The sequence below is a fragment of the Cyprinodon tularosa genome, unplaced genomic scaffold (genome assembly GCF_016077235.1).
Source record: "Cyprinodon tularosa strain WSP-4 unplaced genomic scaffold, ASM1607723v1 ctg15, whole genome shotgun sequence".
Classification (NCBI taxonomy): Eukaryota; Metazoa; Chordata; class Actinopteri; order Cyprinodontiformes; family Cyprinodontidae; genus Cyprinodon; species Cyprinodon tularosa.
The window spans coordinates 575,383-595,337 of record NW_024038331.1 but is presented as its reverse complement, the minus strand read 5'-3'; the positions used below and the strand labels follow the sequence as shown (position 1 = coordinate 595,337).

At 38.5% G+C, this 19,955-nt stretch overlaps 1 protein-coding gene across 2 annotated transcripts; it reads left to right on the top strand.

The window, feature by feature from the left end:
* The first annotated feature begins 770 nt into the window (after positions 1-770).
* On the top strand, positions 771-18,618 carry efna1a (ephrin-A1a). 2 transcript variants are annotated; one of them, XM_038279298.1, is made up of 5 exons: positions 771-1,109; positions 14,440-14,735; positions 15,491-15,556; positions 15,645-15,737; positions 16,732-18,618. In XM_038279298.1, exons 1-5 carry the CDS (start codon positions 1,012-1,014, stop codon positions 16,839-16,841), a joined length of 663 nt encoding a protein of 220 aa, XP_038135226.1. In that variant the 5' UTR covers positions 771-1,011; the 3' UTR covers positions 16,842-18,618. The 2 variants fall into 2 exon arrangements, with proteins under 2 accessions (XP_038135226.1, XP_038135225.1); XM_038279297.1 differs by having other exon boundaries at positions 16,729-18,618.
* The last annotated feature ends 1,337 nt before the right edge of the window (positions 18,619-19,955 follow it).

Genomic DNA, 19,955 nt, shown 5'->3' with positions numbered 1-19,955 from the left:
TTAGTTATTATTAATTTGGGTGAATTATTTTTATAAATAGGCTGTCAGTGGTAGGTCCAGCATGTATCTGGGTGGGCCTATGGTTTTTGTATGGTGGGCGCAAGAGACACATGGAGGAAATGTTTGTCGTTTTCTGTTTGCTTGTCTGAGGAAAAAATAAACTGAGAAAACTAAAGTAGTTTACCTGGAACATTTTTTCTTTTGCCTGCGTAAAATTAGTCCAAGGTGCATCTGTAACCTTTGTGGATTTCCTTTTTTTTGTGTCATGCATGATCAGCATGATCATCATCATCATCATGTAGAACACTTTAAAACAGCTACAGCTAAAATCAATGTGTTATAGCTAAAAATAATAAATCACAATGAAATAATAAAATACAGCATGAAAATATGAAATAAGGCCATCATTTGTTAAAGCAAAATAAAAATGGTCACAATAACTAAATCATGCCAGCATTAAAAGAAAGCGAATAAATATACGTTTTGAGCCACATTTTAAAGTTTGGCAGTGAAGGAGCCTCCTTAATGATAATTTATAACAAAATTGAACATCTTAAGAAGATTCAAAAGTGAAGATTTAGATAATAATAACAACTGATACCCTAATTATTTAACAGAAGTTGTGTATTTGCCCAGATTTTCGCTTCTAATTTTGCTTTAAAGGCTTTGAGCGGCCGATTTGGCGGACAGCCTTCTGATTGGTCCGCTGTCCCTCAGAGGGCGTGTCCTTCTGTGTGTGTTTCACAAAACCAGTCTCCGCGGAACTCATACTCTCATTCACTACGGGTTTGTTAGGTTGGCTTGATTATCCAGAGTTCTTGCCCACTTTTTTGCAACTCTTTCTGATTTAAAGGAAGCGGTTTGATTTTTTTTTAGCGTGCAACCTCCATTGAATGTGGATGTGCACTTTACTTTCATTTTAGCGTTTTTCTATTTCTTTATTATTTGTAGCTTTTGCACAATCAGTTGAGCTCCGTGTATCTCTGCGCGCCTCCGGCTCTTCGCTCCAGCATGGATTTAATTTGGATTGGGGGCTTCATTGTGAGTTTCTGCGCCTGGTTTGTCTCAGCGGAGCGACACAGCGTCTACTGGAACAGCTCCAACCCAAAGTAAATATCTGCTTTCATTTACACCTTGGATGCATGCTAAAAAACAACAACAAAACGAACAAAAAAAAAGAGAGAAAAAAAAAAAGAAAAAAATTGTTTTTCTGTTTGTGAGTTAATAATTATTGATGCTCGTTGTTTAGATTCATGCATGAATAATTGCAACATGTCTCCTGTGGTTGTTTTGATGAATTTTGCGATGGAAGCAACTGCTGTTGACATGATAATGCCAGTCAGTTGGGAGTGTTTCTCCTCCCTCTCTCCCACTTTACTGCACTTTCCTTCTTGCTCTGTTATTATTATAGGGTTGTTTATCTGTAGGTCATGGCCCAACCTGTTCTCATTTAATCCCTTTTGCAATCTGGGCGTGCATGTGCTGCAGAATTACCATCATAGTGTATTTAGGCAGCGTTGTTAAACATTTCATGCTTTTAAGTGGAAATAAGGCGAAATTAATTGAAAGGGTTTAATAAAAGCTGCAGGGATTTAAAGTCATTATCCATGCTTTTAAGAAACGTCACTCCAACTCACTTTGCATGTAGTTTGTTACCAACAAACCTTAGTACTCTGTTTAAGACATTTTCAGTCAAGATAAAATGATTAAAAAAAAACATATTTTCTGTCTCTTGTTACGTCATATAAGGCATAAAGCAGCACAATTATTTCATTTTTATTTATGTTTTCATTGCTGTTCCCCTCTACTACTGTTTTGTACATGTTTTGGAACACTATTTTAGCTGCATAAAAGAATGCTACATGATTATTAAGGAAAATTTGGCCACAGCAAAGATACAACACCTAAAACAATTATGGTGGCTGATTAAGAAAAACGACCAATCCCTATATCTGCCCATTTATTTTGGTTTAGTTTAAAATGTTACAGATTGGAGCAGTTTGCAAATATGAAAACAGATTTCATTATCAAGAATGTTCTGCAGTAATTTCAAGCAAAATCGTTGAGATCCCAGAAGATCTGGAAAAGTTCATTTTCAAGCCCCAATATTTTTTTCCCTGCGTTTGACCAGTCTTTACAATCACAGCCATTACTGTCAACACCAGGGGAAAGAAGTGAGAGAAAAAAACTGTCAGAAAGAGGAACTTTGTTTACATAAAAGTAGTTAAGTTCAGACTGCTTGCAGTGCCACTGTACTGGCTTGGCATGTAGCTAAGGCGTAGAAGAATATGGTATTTATTCAGATGTGTTGAAAATTTGATGAAATAAAATCAAATTGAAAAACAAACTAACAATAGAGCTGAATGTGTTACAGTCAACGTTTTGACATCAATCATTGCCACTTTCACAGTTTCTTTAGGCTTCAATGCCATCTGAGTCAAACTGACTGAGATATGTGACGTTTACTCCCCTGCAACCTTGACTGAATAGAAGGGGTTCAGAATCCCAATCACTGCAGATACAATGTAACATGAATCCTTGAGAAAATAGTATACAAAAGCATCCCATTTTTTGTGAGCTCTGAGTATTTCTGATAGTAAAACTCTATTAGTCATTGAAGAAAAGGAGGCACAGAAGCCAGAATCTGTCAGTTGTTCCTTAATTTCCCTTGATAGTTTATCTGTAGATAAAGTACAAAAAGTATTTTATACTTTATCTGTTGATTAAATGCATGAGAATGAAGAACTCCCACTTTTTACATCATCATGATGCATAAACATTGATAGTTTCCTTGTTTTTCTACAGGAATTGTCTGGTTGCTCTTCCAAGAGAACTGATAAATCAAAATGTTCATAATGTTTTTATGGTGATGGTGTTTTGTTGTCCATTTAATGTCATTGTTGAATAGAAATACACCACTGGATGGCATCTTTAAGGTAGATGCAACCTAAAGCATCTGTTTCAAAAACATATTATTCATGGACTAACACCCTGTCACCTCATAAACTTTTCCATGATTTTTACAAGCTTTACTCACAGCAGAGCGTGTTGAAATATCTGTTGCAATATCCTCCCGATCTGACACTGAGTCGGTAGGTTACCATGTCTCCTAAATCAAGGAATATCTTTCGCACAGTGTTCTACGTGGGCCGTCAGGGAGACAGGCAGGGGGCGTTTATGGTGGCAGGGCGAGCAATAATGGTGTACGACAGAGACAGAGGAGGTAACATGAAGCCTGCCCAACAGGTCATACTACGTGGGAGAGAGATGGATTGCTTGGGAAGGAGAAATTGGAGCTCAAATCGTTGGGGTTAGAGGGTAGCTATTTGGAATAAGTGAGGGGGGTCAATTAGAAATATAGTTGATGATGTTTGGGGTGAATCGGTCCACAGAAGGTCAGGTTCATGAAATCAAAAGCAAAGTTCTGCACACAGATGCTCACACAGTGACACACATGGGCGGGCAAGCACAAACAGAGAGTCCTGGCAGACAACCACTCAATCACGTCAACTGACGCCGTCTAAATCAATCAAGCTCTCTCTCTTTCTCTGCAAACACCAAATGTTCTCCCACACACAACTTTCTCCCCATGAGGGATAAAACTGCTTGATTTAATGTTCACAGAAAGTTCGTAATTACAACAGCAAAGCTATTCTCCGAAAATTCAGAAGAAAGTCAAAGTGCCAGATGGAGAGGGGATTTTTTTTATGTTTGTCTGCTCCTGCTGTGCAACAACAGTTGCGGTGCTTGCGTACAAACTAGTAATCCGTCTTGTTTGCACTGATTTTATCCAAATGACTGAGCTAAATTTCACCCTTTCTCTTTGGCTGCTGTTAATCCCAAGCAGAGCTTCTGAACTGTTTTCTTTCTGAACGTTTTTTATTCAATCTAGCTGCCTCCCTCATGAACAGCCACTTGATCAAGTGTGTTGACGTCCATCATTTCTCCCTTGCGGTCTTCTTTCTGCTCCAAGGTTTTTAACCCCGTAGAAAAGCTATCGTTAATCAAACCGTTCTCAGATTGATCACTGTGCTCAATACGGCTCAAGCTCATTTCCTGTTTCACAGCTTGTTTGTTCAGCAGCTCACACTCATGCATATGTACTGTTTTCCCCAGTTGTGATGGTGCCTTGGGGCCTCCTGACTTCCAAGGTCAAGCTTGCATGAACCTTAAAGGATGACTTTGATTCAGAGTGGCTAAAAGGGGCTAAAAATCAGTTTGCATTTCAACACTTTAGCAGCTCTTCCCAGCTTTTGTTCCAGATTAGCATAATCTTAAAAAGCTCTGATTCCCGGAAAGTGGAGCACAGGTTCTGCGTGGTTCGGCATGTTTTTTTGCAAAAGGGAGTGTCTTTGGGCAGAAGCTTACTCACACTGTGACTCACGCTCTCTCATACACATTAACCCGGCTATGCACACATGTGCTACGTGGGTATGAAGGTTAACATCCTCCCAGGAGCCCTGTGAGCCCTAAAAATCCAAATCTAAGGCCATAATTTACCTTTTCACAGCTTCCTTTTACATTTTCCCCTCGTTTTTTTCCCGATTTGGTAGAGAAACTGAAAACCACCAACTTCACTCTCCCTCCTCTCCTTTTCTGCTTTGTACCTGTCTGCTTCTCTCTCTCTCCTACTTCCTACTCCTACTTTTTGGCAGGGTTCTCCTCTCAGCTTGGCTCTTTAACTTTTTTAACTGTTTCTTCACTCATTTGTGCAATGATTTACTTTTTCAGTCAGCTACATTTGTAGGTTAATCTGCCTTTATTCTGAATTTGAATATCTCTTAATTTACTTAGATATAGAGATAGTTCCACTGTTCTATTAAGTATTCCCCTTCTTCTGACAGCCACAGGGCTGTTAGATATACTGTACAGAAGGTTTAGGATGTGTGGCTTTAGTTCAGTTTGAGATGCATTCAACAGAGTTTTGTGGTCACTTTCACAATTTTTATGTAAAAATGTAACTTTTTTTCCCCCCCAATTCATCATTCTTGTTCAGAATGCCAGTGGAGAAAGATGGGAATTTGTGAGGTTAAAGCAACAAAATGATGATACATTTTTAAAAAAATCTTTAACAAATATTTCCAATTTCAGCATTTTTGATGTCAGACATATATTATGATCTCCACAGGATAAAACTGACCCTAATTCGCCTTGGTATTTTTGGTTCAGATTCTCATACCAGTCCATGAATGTCTCATACCACCACATGCTTTAATGTGTGCAGTTATTTCTGGTATGTTTCAGACCCTTAAAAGATTTTCTTGCTATTTAACCAGTCGATGTGGCTGTTTTGTTATGCGCCCCATACAAATTGGGGAATGGTCTTCACAGCGGACGACAGAAAGAGAATAGTAACTGGTGTGACCGATTGAGGGTCAGAGTTCACTATGTGATGAAGTGGCACAGCCTCTATCAGTCTGTCAGTCATTCTGTCATGGCGGCAGTCTGTGAATGCCACTTTGCCACTCAGGCCAGCGCTCTGCCGCTGGGAAACTCTCTCACTTCCCCCTTCGCGTTTTTTCGCTCCCCATTCGCTCCTTCTTTGCCAGCTTTTATCTCAACTTTACAAGCTGTCCCTTTTCAGTCTATTATTTCCTTACCTCCAACTTTGCTTCTCAGAGAAGGTAATGGGAAAGAGGGAAGCATGCTAAGAGGTGTGGAATTTTTTTATTGTTCTTGGCACCGAGGTACTTTGCCCTTTTTCTTCACACTTTTTTTTCCTCTCAGCCATTTCCCTTTAAGTTTCCTTCTCCAACCTTCTCATCAAAAAGCCACTTGAGTCTCTCTTTTGTACTGTTTCTCATCTTTTCACCTCCCTGCCTATACATAGGTGTCCCACATTGAGTGTTTTTTAACCACTAGAACCAAACATCAAATAAAAATCAAACAAAATGCTCAGTACTACTACTGTGAGTTCAGCTTTTGCATATGTGAATCAGAGATTAAAGATAAAATAGCCTTTTTTTCTGAAAGGAAAAGAAAGACGAAGCTTTGAATTCCAGGTAACTTGACCCAAAGTTTCTCCCCCTTAAAAGAAAGCATCCAGGTTTTCCACTGAGGTTCCTGATCTGGGCCCATACCTTCCCCCTCTTCGCTGGTCAGCATTCTCCTCAGAAAATTCCTAAGTCGATTCATCCCTGTCTGCCCCCTCTCCCCCTCCTACTGCCCTTAATCTAGTGTAGTAATCTGTCGGGTAAATTCAATCTCGAAAAATGCTGAGGGAAATTGTCAAACTGAAAGTAATCATGTCCAGGGTTGTTCTTCCCTGTCCTATTCTATTCTTTTTCTTGCTATGTCAGTAGTAAGAGGGTTGTGTTTTATTGACTGCACCACATAATGAATCGGGCCAAAGGCTTTAAACTTCCTGCAGGCATGCTGTCGTGTCGCCACTGCCAGAGTCTGCACACTGTCTCCTCCGTAGTGCTGAGCTTCCTGTTAACGTGTTTTCCCGGGAAAATGCGTATCCTGTCTGCACAATAAACAATACGTTTCTCACACACCAACACACGCAACATTGGAAGGCCTGAATGCAGTTGATTAAACTTCCCAGGACTTTATTTGAGAGATGTTTGGAGGGTGAAATTAGTTAGATTTACAGGTATTCATTGTTTTTCTGACATTTTCAACCATGATGATTTGCCTAAATACGTATTTTTTGAATCACCTGTGATCAGTCTTACCTCTTTAAACCTCTTCATTTCCCTCCTTGCCCCCTTGCCTGTCCTGATTCCTCTCTCTTATCTACTCACCAGACTTCCCCCTTTTCCTTTACCCCTCTCAACTGATTTACAAGAATCCTGGAGGAAGAAAAATCTTAGTCACAGCTATAGTTTTTAATCACGACTGGTTTGAATAAGGAAGGAATTACTAAAAGAAAAGTCAGATGTTATCAGTAAAACATAACATTGAATTTCTTTGTAAGGTAAATAAAGGCTGTTTTGTAACTCACCTTTTATTGGATGCTGTTCAAGAACAGCTATAACCTTACTAAACTTCTTCTAAAGTAAAATGCTTACCAGAAACATCCATAACATGTTCCATAAACTGGAGCCATGAATTAATCTATTTGTTTGTAATCTACATTTAAATAGTTAGATAATTCATTTTGAATACTGTGCTTCTTGTAAGCATTTGACCAAATGTCTGAGGAACCATCTGAATGTAGAAACATAGATGGTTTTAGAAGCATAACTGAAGTGTAATGAAACATTTTACAAGTAAAACTAATGTTGTTTTTTTTGCAAACCGTGGGCTAAAAAATTAAAATATAGGTTGAAATTATTTGTTCTCTAAGTGAATAATGATCCATAATGTCCACTAGAGGTGTTTAATATACAAATAAGGGGGTATTACTTGAGGTAGGTTTGTACGAAAAGGTCCCTGGAGACATTTTGATTTATTACACCAAATCTCATTAATTATTAATGGTCAAATCTGATGTGTAATTTTCTGTTGGATTCAATACTAATACCTCTCTTGCATATGTTTTCATAGTAAGCATTTCATTGGTAAAATAATTTTTACTTAATTTAAAATCTGCAAGCTAAACCTTTAAGGTCGATAATAGTATGAATGATTTTAGTAAGAGATTCAAGCTGTATCAGGCTGCTATCTTAGATTGTTTGTAAGTATGCACAAGTAGAAAAATAGAAATATTTTCATTGTGGACATCAATCCAGCAACGTTGTTATACAGATATTTGCTCCCTGAGAGATGTGATGTCAGTGCTGACCTTTCTGCTCTGGCCTTTTAGGAAGTACAAATGGCATTGGGGCCAGTTTGAGAAAGTTGGAAAGAGCATGTGCATTTGTCTGTGCTGCCTCAGTACCAAAGCTGTGGCCAATTATTTTAAAGCTTTGTCATTTTGCTGGGTGGCAAAAGAAGCTTGGCCTGTTCAGCCAGAAACGCCGCTGGAATGACCAATGATGCAGTCAGCAGACAAAGGTTGAATGGCAGCCAGGGGGGAAGCTGATTGAGATGGATGACAAAAAGTCACGCCGGCCTACAAAGAGCAAAAAAGATGGAATATTATGTTTGGAGGGAGGGGTCAAGAAAGCTCATTGGTCCACATCTAAGCCCTGCACAAACACTTTACGCTGCAAATGGCGAGCTGTAGAGAGCCGCATATTTGGAATACCACCAGGACAGGTTATGATTGGTTCAGTGGGTTTGAGGTGGAGGGGGTCGGTGGTGGACATGAGGATCTGGTTTGCTTATTGAGTGATGAAAGACGGACAGAGAGTGGGAGGGAATGGCCGGCAGTGATGGATGAATGGAGAGACAAAAGTTACAAGAGGAATTCAAGCAGAAACACTGAACAGTCTGACTTTTTGGCTCAATCATTTTATTAAGCAACACGTGGGAATCTTGAAGTAAACTTCTCCCTTATGTCCAATTTTTTTATTACTTTAATTGCTTCCTAATTACTGTTTTGCAACATTTCAACATAAACAGTGTATTCTCTTTGTGCTCCAAAACTGTAGTGTATAGAAGTACTGCCCACTCCCAATGTCGGGACAATAGACGTAGAAAAAAAAAGCTCCAGCCTGCCTGTCTCACACATTACTTTGTCCCTGATTTGGGCCTCGCTGTCCACTCTAAGCCTCTGTATTAAGCAGAGTCTGGGTCTGATGAATAGACCATTGCACAGACTCTGCTCCACCCAATAATCCAGGCCTGGATGAGCCGATTAGTTGGTCCCAAACATTTTGGTTTACTCATCCCCGTCTTTGTTCAGGAATATTTTCAATCATGTGAACATAACCCAGGAGACCATAGTTTTATGCTCCCTTGTTCAAACAAAAAGCACTTGTATGGTATTTCTTTATGGGTTTGTGTTTAAGGTGCAAGATAGTAGATTTGACAACTCTCCAAACTTTGATCCGGATCATGGCCCCCTCGCCTCATAGGTCTAGCATTCCAGAGGGTGATAGAGCAAAAAGATGGGAGGGTGATGGATGGATAAAAGGAGGGGATAGAGGTTGGGTAAAAAGGAGAAAGGCAGACCTGGTAGATAAAAGAAGAGAGATTAGACTCCTGCTTTCAGAGAACCCTCGCTTAAATCAAAAATTCCTCTGCATGAAGGGAGGAAGAGAGACCAGATACAGTCTGCAGTGTATTTTTCATCAAATCCTTCAACATTTGACACACTCCGTCCTATCATAGCTGCTTCTTATTGGTGTTTATCCTCCACCTTATCGCGACTGAAACGCACTCCCAGATTCCTACGAGCTCGAGAGGGAAAAAACACACATACACGCCCTCTCAGACATAAACAATCACACACTTAAATGTATCAGGCTGAGACAGACACGCATGCAAACAATAACCGCTGCTTGCCTTAGTTCCACAAATCATCTATAAAAGGGAAAAGAGCCTTTTCTCCATGCTGTGACATTTACAGAAGCACTGATGTGATTAATAGAAAGCATCCTGGCTTAAACAATAGGAATAAATCAATGCAGTCCATTAACCCGAAGTGAATTGAAGAGTCTCAAACAGGGAAATACCAAGGCACCAGCAGGTTGAGTATGAAAGATTAGTCAGGGATTGGAAAGTAAAGGTGGTAGGATTAGAGTTTGTTAGCATAACTTTTAAACACAGGAGCTAAAGCTCTCTTTGAAGGGAGTTACTCCAATCAGTTAATTAAGCTGATGATGTGGAACGTTTCAATGCAGAGGTGTTGGATGGGAACAAAGGGCAGAGGGATAATTAAAACTGTTTGCCATTAATAAAAAGGCATTAGCCAGCCTCCCCTGGTGTCCATTCAGATACTGTTTTGCCTGCTAAGTGAGCTATTCCCGTCATCGCCATCAATAGAGACGCGTATGAAACGGCCGCATTGATAAAGCAAGAAACAGAAACACTTACTGATGGGGAAACTTCAAAAGCTGGAGCCCTTTGACCCGCCTCGCCCACTCCTATTCATGTCTCCCGTCTCCCCTGCTCAGACTCTCACCCTAAATGGGCTTGGAGGTGGAGAGCAGTAGTGCATAATTACCCCCCTCCAGGGTGACTTTAATACCCCTTTTTGTGTTTTTAATTGCACCCCCCCTTCGACCCTCTTTTGATGAACACATCGGGACCATACCACAACCAGTTTGTAATCAAGGTTTAGGCAGTTTGTTGTTGGGGGATAACTCTGTCAGGGATAGTGCAGACAAACACTGCTTGTTCAAATGTGTTATCGATTTAACTGCAATTGAAAGCAACAGCAGGGGGAAAAACACTTAAGCTCCGATCTGGTAAACAGAGTGTGGCAGGCAAACGGGAGATAAGTACTGAGCTTTCTGGAGCATAGCAAAATGATAATAATTGTTCTCTCTCTCCACAAGTTGGCTGTTGCACACTGTTATCAGCACAGCTCACTGGAAGTTTCACAATTATACTAAAGAAGCCCCGTATTGAAATAGTGCTGGTGGTTTATCTGGCCATCAGCAGTAAGGGAATGCAGTCAGGCAGAGATTGGTAAACCGATTTAGGGGGGGAGGGGGGACTAAAAGGGGAGTTGGGGCCAAGAGCTTGGAGCCATACCGTCTATCCTGTTACCAGGGGGTATCAGGAAGACCTATAGCAACAAACAAGCTCACTGACTAATGAGCGACTGGTGCCTGTGCATGGGCCTTGATACTTTGATCGTTAGTCACACATATGGTACCTGTCACTGAAACCCCACCAAATGCTACTTGCTAAATCCAAAGTGCTTTATGAGAAAAGGCAGAATTCACAGAGAAGGATATACGTTAGTTTGACGCCCTGAAGGCTTTTGAGAAGTTATAACTTGTAAGATCTTTGAAAAGATAGTTTGCTGTCTTTTTTTTTTTTTCAGCTCTTGAAAGCCTGACCCTACATACTTTCACTGCACTACTTTATTAGGTATGTCTGTTAAAGACAGCTTCCTGAGTTTAAGCTGAACTTCAGAATGAAGACGGAAGGGAGTTTAAGTGACTCCTAAAATGTTATCGAGGATGGGGGTCAGTAGAGAATAGTGTTGATTGGTATGAGATGGTAGAATGGTAATATGAAAAACTAAAATTGAAAAACTGAAACTATAGCTGTATATGCTCACCAATGTTTAACAGATATTTGTTGGAGAAAAAAAAATACATTTTTAGGATAAGACTACTTTTTTGCTGAAACTTGTAAGAATAAGACAAAAGCATGTCTGAATCCTATCCACATTCCAGGGGAAAACTGGTGCTTTAAAATAATCTGCTGCAATATTGGGGAAAACTGGTACTAAGTGAATTTAACAAACCATTTTAACATTATTTAAGCATTAGAGCATTGTCCTCCAGGAAGCAGTCATCAGAAGATGAGGACCCTGTGTCATATCATTACAGTAGGCTATGATTAGGAATTTCAGGATGCTTACAGTATTCAGGGAGGCTGTGTAAATGTACGTCTATTGAAAATTACCATTTAATCAGGCATTAGAAATATTATTCACATGTTATTGGTGTGCAATGAAGGTATAAAATGATTGATTGAGTAAACTAAGAGCTTTGCAATACTACTCTAATTTATGGAGAGAAAAAATGCAAATGTAATTTTCTTCAGAAAATATTTGCAGCGCCACGGCACCACCAGATGGAGCCTAAATCGAAACAGGAGAATTGCATCCGGGGTATGCAGCCAAAAAATCTGCACCATCTGCATGATGCCATTATCTTTATATGGACATATTTTCTCAGGATTTTTCAGACACCTTGCTTTGTCAATGCCAGGAAGAATTAAGGCTGTTTTAGAAGCAATGGGTTCAGCCTAGTACTTGACAGCTAGAGTGTATAAGTAGTAAAAGATGTATAGATAAAACATTGGTAGTTTGTTTTTTCTTCTTTTTTTAGTTTTTGAATATCAAAGAGTACTTGTCTTCATTGCAAAAGCAACAAAACTATATTCTGCTTGAAAGCTGTTAAAATATTTAGGTGTGTCAAATCTCATCCCTCCTTTGGGATTCCCTTGATACCTCAGAACTGTAAGAGATGGTAAACTGATCCACCTTTTTGGGGGATGGGGAGGGAGAGTTTCTCTGTGTGGGTTTGGTGGGTGTAAATAGTAGGTAGCTACAGCTTTAGGTTGTTGATAGATGGGAATTAGTGTGAAGTGTGTGCAACTAGTGTGTTACGAGCAGTTAGCTACTGCTCCTGGATGGTGATAGATGGCTTTAGCTAGGAAAGGGCATTAGCTATGAGCCACCCCCAGAGTTCCAGCTCAATAAGGAGACAAAAACTGAAATACCTTTGGTGGCAGTCCCCTTGGAGATACATTCTCAATATCTCTAAAGGATGGGCTCAAGAAGGAAGAAGAATTCTGGATTATTGAGATAAATCATAGTTGAACTCATGGGTGCAATACTCCTGTTTATTTTTCCACTGTGGAAGAGACTAAAATACATCTTTTTCTGCAAGGAAAAAAAAAAAGTTTTCATGAAGGCTATCGTAAAGAGGGTGGAGGACTGAAGGGAGGGATTCATGTAAAGGGAGAGAGACAGTCTGACTGTCTCTGTGATTGTAATGAGAGGGAATGTGATGGAGGACTGTTAAAGCCCTTCACCATGTTGCATGTTTGTTAAACTAATGAATGGGTTAAAACATATGTTTCTATCTTGGTTACAACAGGATGGTTTAGTTAATCTCAACTGTGTTCTATACATTAACTGATGATATTACATCCTATATATAAGGGAGGAAGTGTGTGGTACGTCCCAAATTCTTTGAGAGTAAATACGTGTCTTTATAAACATATTCACTTTTCATTACATATAACTACGTTTGACAGTTTGCTAAATGTGAACTGCATTCACTAAAAAGCATAGGACCGCTGTTGTTAACTGTATCAATACCCTTAATATGCAAAACTTATAGATGAAAAGTTGTCAATCTTGCAGATTTTAAATGACAATATATATTTAACCTTTTATCTTTTTCTGAATAATTTCAGTGCATAGTTTTGTTAGCAACATTTCTATTGACATTTGTTACAACATTTATGGGCTTGGGTATTTTAAATTTTTAAAAGCACAACACTTATGCTGGATTCATTTGGTATGGCGAGGACGATCTCCTCCACTTGTAAAGTGGAAATTACCATGGCGACATGTTGGACCTACAGATTATCTTGACCCGCTACTTTGGCAAGATAGTTATGGATATCCTCATTTACTAGCTGCAGGAAGAAGAGGATGCTTCATATGCATCAACTGACTGCTGGGGAGAATCTGATCAAATCAAATGATAATGGTTATTTTAAAATCTACAAGTTTGATGGGCAATATTTCTTATTTTTTATGTATGTAAATGCATTGTATAGTCAATAAACATGACGTGAGAGGACATTGACAAATTTTATGCCAAATTTTATGCTACTTAGGTATTATAATAAAAAATATCCAGCTTTCCAGTGGAGATTACGTGTTTTCATGTTGGTTTTTCATATTTACCATAATTAGGATACCACTTGAAGCATCATTAGCTGTGAATAAAACCTTTGAATTGCTTAATGTTTGCATCTCCTGTAATGACATTTTATATTGACTTGCATTATATCATACCTATCTACTGTTTAGATTTTAAGGTTTTTTAACAAGATCGCTTAAGTTGTTGGGCTAATGATTTTTAGTAAATGTCCTGTAAAGAATTTTCAGGGTTGTAACAACTTGTGCGTGTTTAATGTAGAAATAAATAACTGGCTGAATTCAGTTTCTGATTGTAGCTTACAGGGCGGATGGGAAACGGTTTTACATAATGTCAATTTGAACTTTATTACTGATAAGATCAGGACGATTGATTGGCGTTGGCATTTTACAACAAATCTGAAATTCTTCATTATCAGGTTATACCTTTCTTATATGAAGGAATTCATAAAGGTATATAGATCAAAATATATATTAACAACGTTACACTATTGCTATTTAATTAGTTGACTGCAAAGTAAATAAATATTTGTTTACGTAGAATTGCATTTCTCAATTATGCATTCTGATACTCTCTGTTTGTGTGTCGCCTTGCTGCTGTCGATACTCATCGCTTGTCTTGACAGGCTAACTGACTGCTAATGTTTCTTTGTAAGCATCCTTTAATTCCTGGGGGACGTGGGATCGATGTGCATTCTGTGTCAGCTCCTAAAACAGCAGCTATCTCACTTTCATCCATATTTACGTAAATTGCTCAGCAGATCACTTTTTCTTACTGTTTTCCCTTTCATTCCACTTAAACACACTCATCTTCAAGCTCAGATGTCCCCTCTTTGGTCCACTATCCATCTCTTATTCTCAGTCTTTCCACTGATTTCCCTGTTGTACATCTGGAATGCAGCCGATCAATATATAATCACAGGTTTTGTGGCTAATATTTATCACCTCTCTAGTGCTAAAATTACGATTATGATCCTGCTGCCACTGGTTTAACCTTTATCGCTTGTTCCCTTCCCCCTCTGCAGGTTCCAGCGTGACGACTATACCGTGAAGGTGAAGCTCAATGACTACCTGGACATTGTGTGCCCCCATTACCCTCAGGGTGAGGATCCACTGGTGAATGCAGAGCGATATGTGCTGTACATGGTGGAGCGAGAAGATTACGCCTCCTGCAAGCCCCAATCATATGACCAGATGCGCTGGGAGTGCAGCCATCCATTTGCCGCTCACGCTCCAGAGAAGTTCTCTGAAAAGTTCCAGCGTTTTACCCCATTCACCTTCGGGAAGGAGTTTCGTCAAGGAGAAAGCTATTATTATATCTGTAAGTGTTAATCATCTTCAGATTGCAATTTGTTCAAGATTTTCTCAAACTTTAAACTTTCACACAAAAAAACACTTGCAGATTGGATAGTTGTTTTTTTTTATTACATTAATTAAATTAAGTATAAATTGAAAATACTTGCATTCACAGTATTTTCCTTGATATATTGTCTAAAAGTTGCTTCCTTCCATCCATTCTAAGGTGTTTGCAAAACTACTCATTGTACACTAATGTTAACAACTTTAGGTAAAACTTTTTTTTTTTTTTTTACATTAGTTTATATTGTAAACAGACATCGATATATTATCCATTTTACAAGATAACACTCATTTTAATCTGAGGGTGGCCCTGAAAGAGGGTGAAATCAAAGTTAATGTAATTATTCTCAAACTGAAATCTTGCCCTGATAAGAAAGCGTAACCAGAACAATCTCTGTGCACCAGCTGGATTGTAACGTTCAGCTCTGAAGCTTATCGTGTTAAAGCTGTTGGCACAGTTAGTGCAGTGTTTGTCCTGCTAGACTGTGCACGGATCTGGTGCAATTTTCTCACCCTGACCATGGTTGTAATTAGACGAACGCCAGGACTAAACTCACTTTGCCTGGTCACACAGATGGCCTCCCAAGGCTTTGTTGCCAAGAATCTAAGCGTGTTTGTATGCTTACAAGCATGAAGGTGGATTAAGGGGGAGGATAAGTGCATTAGGCTGGATGTTAATGGCTGTTTTGTTGTTTCCCCAACTTGCTTCCTCTGCAGCTAAACCGTTGCACCGCCACGGCAAAGAGTGTCTCAAGCTCCAGGTAGACGTCATTGCAGCTGATGGTGAGTTCACCCTAATGTCTGATAAAAGGAAAAATAGGTCAGGACAGACCAAAGCAGGAGATTTAATCATGTTTTTCTTTTCACGTAGGCTCCCAGGAGGCCAGAGTAGCCAACAAAGGTACAGGCGGGGGTGGAGTAGGAGCAGGGGGTGGTGCTCATAACCCCTCTAACAGACCTGTTGGTACGTTTGCCAGTCCCTTGCAATACTGTTTTTTTTTTTTCAAGAAAGAAAAAAAATTCAGACCTCTTGAAGTTTTCTAGATTTAGTTTTTAATATTTTCTACACAAAAAAATCTGAAAAGTGTGGCTTGAATTTTGCGTCCTGCTATAGGGTGCTTCTTTGCACAAGTCTCAAATCTTTAGCAGCACCAAACACACACACACACACACACAAAAAAACATAGACTAGTCTCTGACAACTTCTGGCATCTCTGAATAGCTTCTCTTCCTGCAGAAGGAAGATATTCCCTTTATTCCTTATACGGTCAATGCCATGTTGAACTTTTTATTGATCTTTCACAAAAAATGTTTTCTACTCTTTCCCAAAGATTTATAAAGGGCACAACTGACAGACATAGTCTCAACACAATCTCTCACCTGAGCTTGGGATCTCTGCTGTTCCTTCAGAGTTGCTTATTATTTCGCAAATGCTACAGTTTTGCCATAGTCTTACTTTTTTTGAATAGTTTTGGAAAGCGCTCTGGGTGATATTTAGAGGAAGGGATGGTGTTTAAAAATCTAACCATGCCTTATGTTTTTTCTAGAACATATCCTTGACCCTTCCACTGTGTTCTTTAATAGTCATCATTCTATTTTATTAATTCTTTCCAAAGAAAAGCGTAGGTGTAATTATGCTGAAAATGTATTTATCATAATTGGTGTTTTTTTTTTTTTAGGGCTATCAGAATAAAAGGCATTTAATACAAAAAAAAGGCCACACATCAGATTTATTTGTGGAGTTTGAAGTATTCCAACATCTTAAATCTACTATTGTAGAATTATGCATTACGTCCATCACATAAAAGTGCAGTAGAGTCCATTAAAGTTTGTGTTTAGAACTTAACAAAATGTCTAAAGTTCAAGGGGTCTGAAAATGTTTTAAAGGCAGCATTCGTCAGGCTGAGTTTGAAAATCATAAACTTAATGTCTCTTCTTTATGCTCCTTCTTCCAGCAGATGACCCTGTTGCAAACCTACCAGATGTCCAAAGTGTCCATTCTGCTGCTGCAGTTACGTCACTCTCAGTCCTCTCATTGCTCGTCTCCTTACTCCTTTTATTACACTGAAAGAAAGAGAAAAAGACTTGTTTTTTTCAGGGACTACATTGAAGTCAGTCAGTGGGGTTAGAAACCACTGACTTAAAGTAAAAATATTATACCTGGTGCAGGCCACTGGGTGATACTTTCAGAACTCTTAAAGTAACAGATGGACCCTCATTTTGCATTTCAAAGTTTTTTTCTTTTGTTGAATTTTCAAAAAGATAAGTTTTTTTTTGTAAAACAAAGCCCTCTTTGAGTTGTATTTGTCTGGAGGGTGCAACAGTAAAACTTTTTGGAGGAAACATTCTTTCTAAAACTATGAAGACGGAGAAGATTTCAACGTGGATAACGAAGAATCAAGAAATGCTAATATGACCATCTAGGGGTTGAATATCTGAACTTGAGCCAAAGATCAGCCCTCTCTACAACTTGTACACTATTCCACCCTTGACTATTGTGTACCGAGTCGTTGTGTTTTTATTGTTACCAAGTGGCGTTAATGTCTCGAGTTATTCCTTCTCTTTAAATGTAGCATTTAAACTCACAGGAGCTGTTCTCTTAACCACAATCCCTCAGCGGACCATGTGCTTACATGTTGTAGCACTGACAGACTCTTATGCAGTGGCTCCTAGAAGGATTCACATACAGCTCAAATGAAAGTTTTTTGAGATGAATCATTTTTTAAAATGTTTTCTACACAATTCTGTCTTTCTTGACCATCTCTGCCTTTTATATTTTTTTTTAATATTTTTATTTTGGAAGAATTTCCAGCATACTTATTTTCCTCTTCCCTATACATCTACAATTCACCTGATTGATACCTTTGTTCAAAGAGATCATTCTATCTTTGAAACCTTTCTGCAATCTACGACTTTATCTAAAGAATTCAAATGTCTAGAAAATGCTAAGATGTTTTTTAAAATTTAGATTCACCTATTTTATTTTCTGTAGGTAGAATTGGGGTTATTCTTTCTAAATGTGTCTTATTTTCAGTTGAATTGGGATGGAAAAATGCCTAATTATATGTGTAAAACATTTTAAATGATTTATCTTGGTCTGCTTTTAGCATTGGGATGTAGACCTTTTTGGAGCCAGTCTAGCTTGAACACTGATGCTGTGTGAAGACACTCCACTACACCATACATACTTTTTACGTGTACATTCTGTGAAGGTAATTTATGACATTTTTTGCAGCTCAGAAGTTTTACTGTACATACCTTGTGCTCACTAAATGTAATGTTTACCGAGGGCGATGAGTGCTGGGCAGCGCGTGTGTGCGTGCATGCTTGTATACGTGTGTTGATTTGAAATTATGAGAATGTGCTTGAGCTGTGGGGAGTTTTGATATAAAGGAGAAATGAGACAAAATGTTTTCGATAGCAAAAACACTGAGATGATGCGAATCGAGGAGAGGCTGGACTTCTCTGTTAGTCGGGTTAAGCCACTAAACTGGTTGAACTCTTTGACATGAGGGGCTGGTTGAAAATCTTTCTAGATCTTAAATAAAAAGCAAAAGATTATTACTCATCACATCCCAGCAAAACAGGACACAGCATCGGATGGAGTTGCTAAGCTCATTTTCACCCGACCAGAAACGACAAAGCACAACAGTGTATGACTACCATCTTTTTTTTTTTTTCCCAACAGAACTCTTGTTGCCTAATTTTTGTACATGTGTAAGTAAGAGCTGTGTATAATATGTCCATATGTATATATATATAAATATAGATTATATAAAAGACCAGTTTGATAAATGTGAAAGATTTTCATGTGAAATAAAAAAGATATTTTTGGAAAACCAAAACGTTGTTCTTGTGATTATCTTTGGTTGTTATAGCAGAGCTGCTACAGAGATCATATTTGTCTGGATGACTGAATTCCTTCACAGCACTAATTACACTGCCAAATCATCATATTAATACACACACACTGCCAAGTATTAAATCCCAAATCATTTTTTACCTTCAGGCTTTTATTTTAGCACATAATTAAAACATTCATACCATCCACACAATATATTAGAATGCTGTAAATGTCAATCTTTTTAGAAAGTGATCCTTCTGTATTGCATAAATGTATTATTTATTGAGGCTTGCAGCTAATTAAGATCCAAAGTTCAGATATTGTGACATATTAGAATGTAAAATAATACTAGAAAGAAAAGGATTTATGATCTTGTCATGCTGGCCTTAGTAAGCCTGTGCACTTTGTTGAGGCTTCGTTTGCATTAATTACCATGAGTGCAGCCTGGATAGGCAATCAACCCGTGGCTTTGATGAGGTGTAATAAAGAACAGTGTTTCCTGTAACGTGGCTTTCAGCTTGTTTACAGATGTGCCTCATCTAAGTCCACATCACAAAACATCTTAGTCTGTTAATAGGATGTAGGTCAGGGGTGTTTTCTTGCTAAAAGTGCAGTAATACCATAGTCATTAAAGAAGGTATCAGACTTTTGTCTTTTTTGGCAGGTGATATTTTCTGCTGGCAAATTAAATTAGCGTGTGCATGACTCTTGTTCAAATCCTTGCTCACCGAAGAAGGGTCACATTACACACCAAGCATCTCTCCACCCCTCCTCCAGATTCTTTTTATTGAATTTCTGAATGAATAAAGCTGTTTTAGTATAATTCATTAAGATGCACGTGTCGTGTTTTTAAACTTTCTTGCAAGTAATGATATTTCTTGTGTTCTTTTTCATTATCATAATTATTTTCTCACACAATAAAACATGAGTGTTTAAAGAATATATGCTAAAAGGGATAATCCCAGTATAACCGGTTAATAATTAACCTGACTGCAAGGTTAATTAGCTACACAAAAATGAAGCCATCCAGCCTCTATAAAGGGATGGACGGATGGATGGAGAGGAATCTGGATAGAGGTTTCAGACAAACTTTCATCGACAATGTATAATGGTAAACTTTTCAAAGATGTGTTATATTATCTCCTTTGTTTGAGAGCTAAAACCTTTTGATGCAGATGAATTGCTCAAACCTTCTGTTTTTCAACCTTCCTGTTTACAAAAAAATGGATCCTCAAAGTCTACAGACTTGTTAAAATCGCACATTTTATGTATTTAGGATGAGGTAATGATACATCATTTGGAAACTTTTTCCACCTTGCATCATTTAAAATAAAGAAA

Coding starts and splice junctions, on each gene's coding strand:
- efna1a (XM_038279297.1), top strand. CDS start 1,012: ATGGATTTAATTTGGATTGGGGGCTTCATTGTGAGTTTCTGCGCCTGG. Junction 15,557..15,644: donor AGACGTCATTGCAGCTGATG/GTGAGTTCACCC, acceptor CTTTTCACGTAG/GCTCCCAGGAGGCCAGAGTA. Junction 15,738..16,728: donor CCCCTCTAACAGACCTGTTG/GTACGTTTGCCA, acceptor TCCTTCTTCCAG/CAGATGACCCTGTTGCAAAC.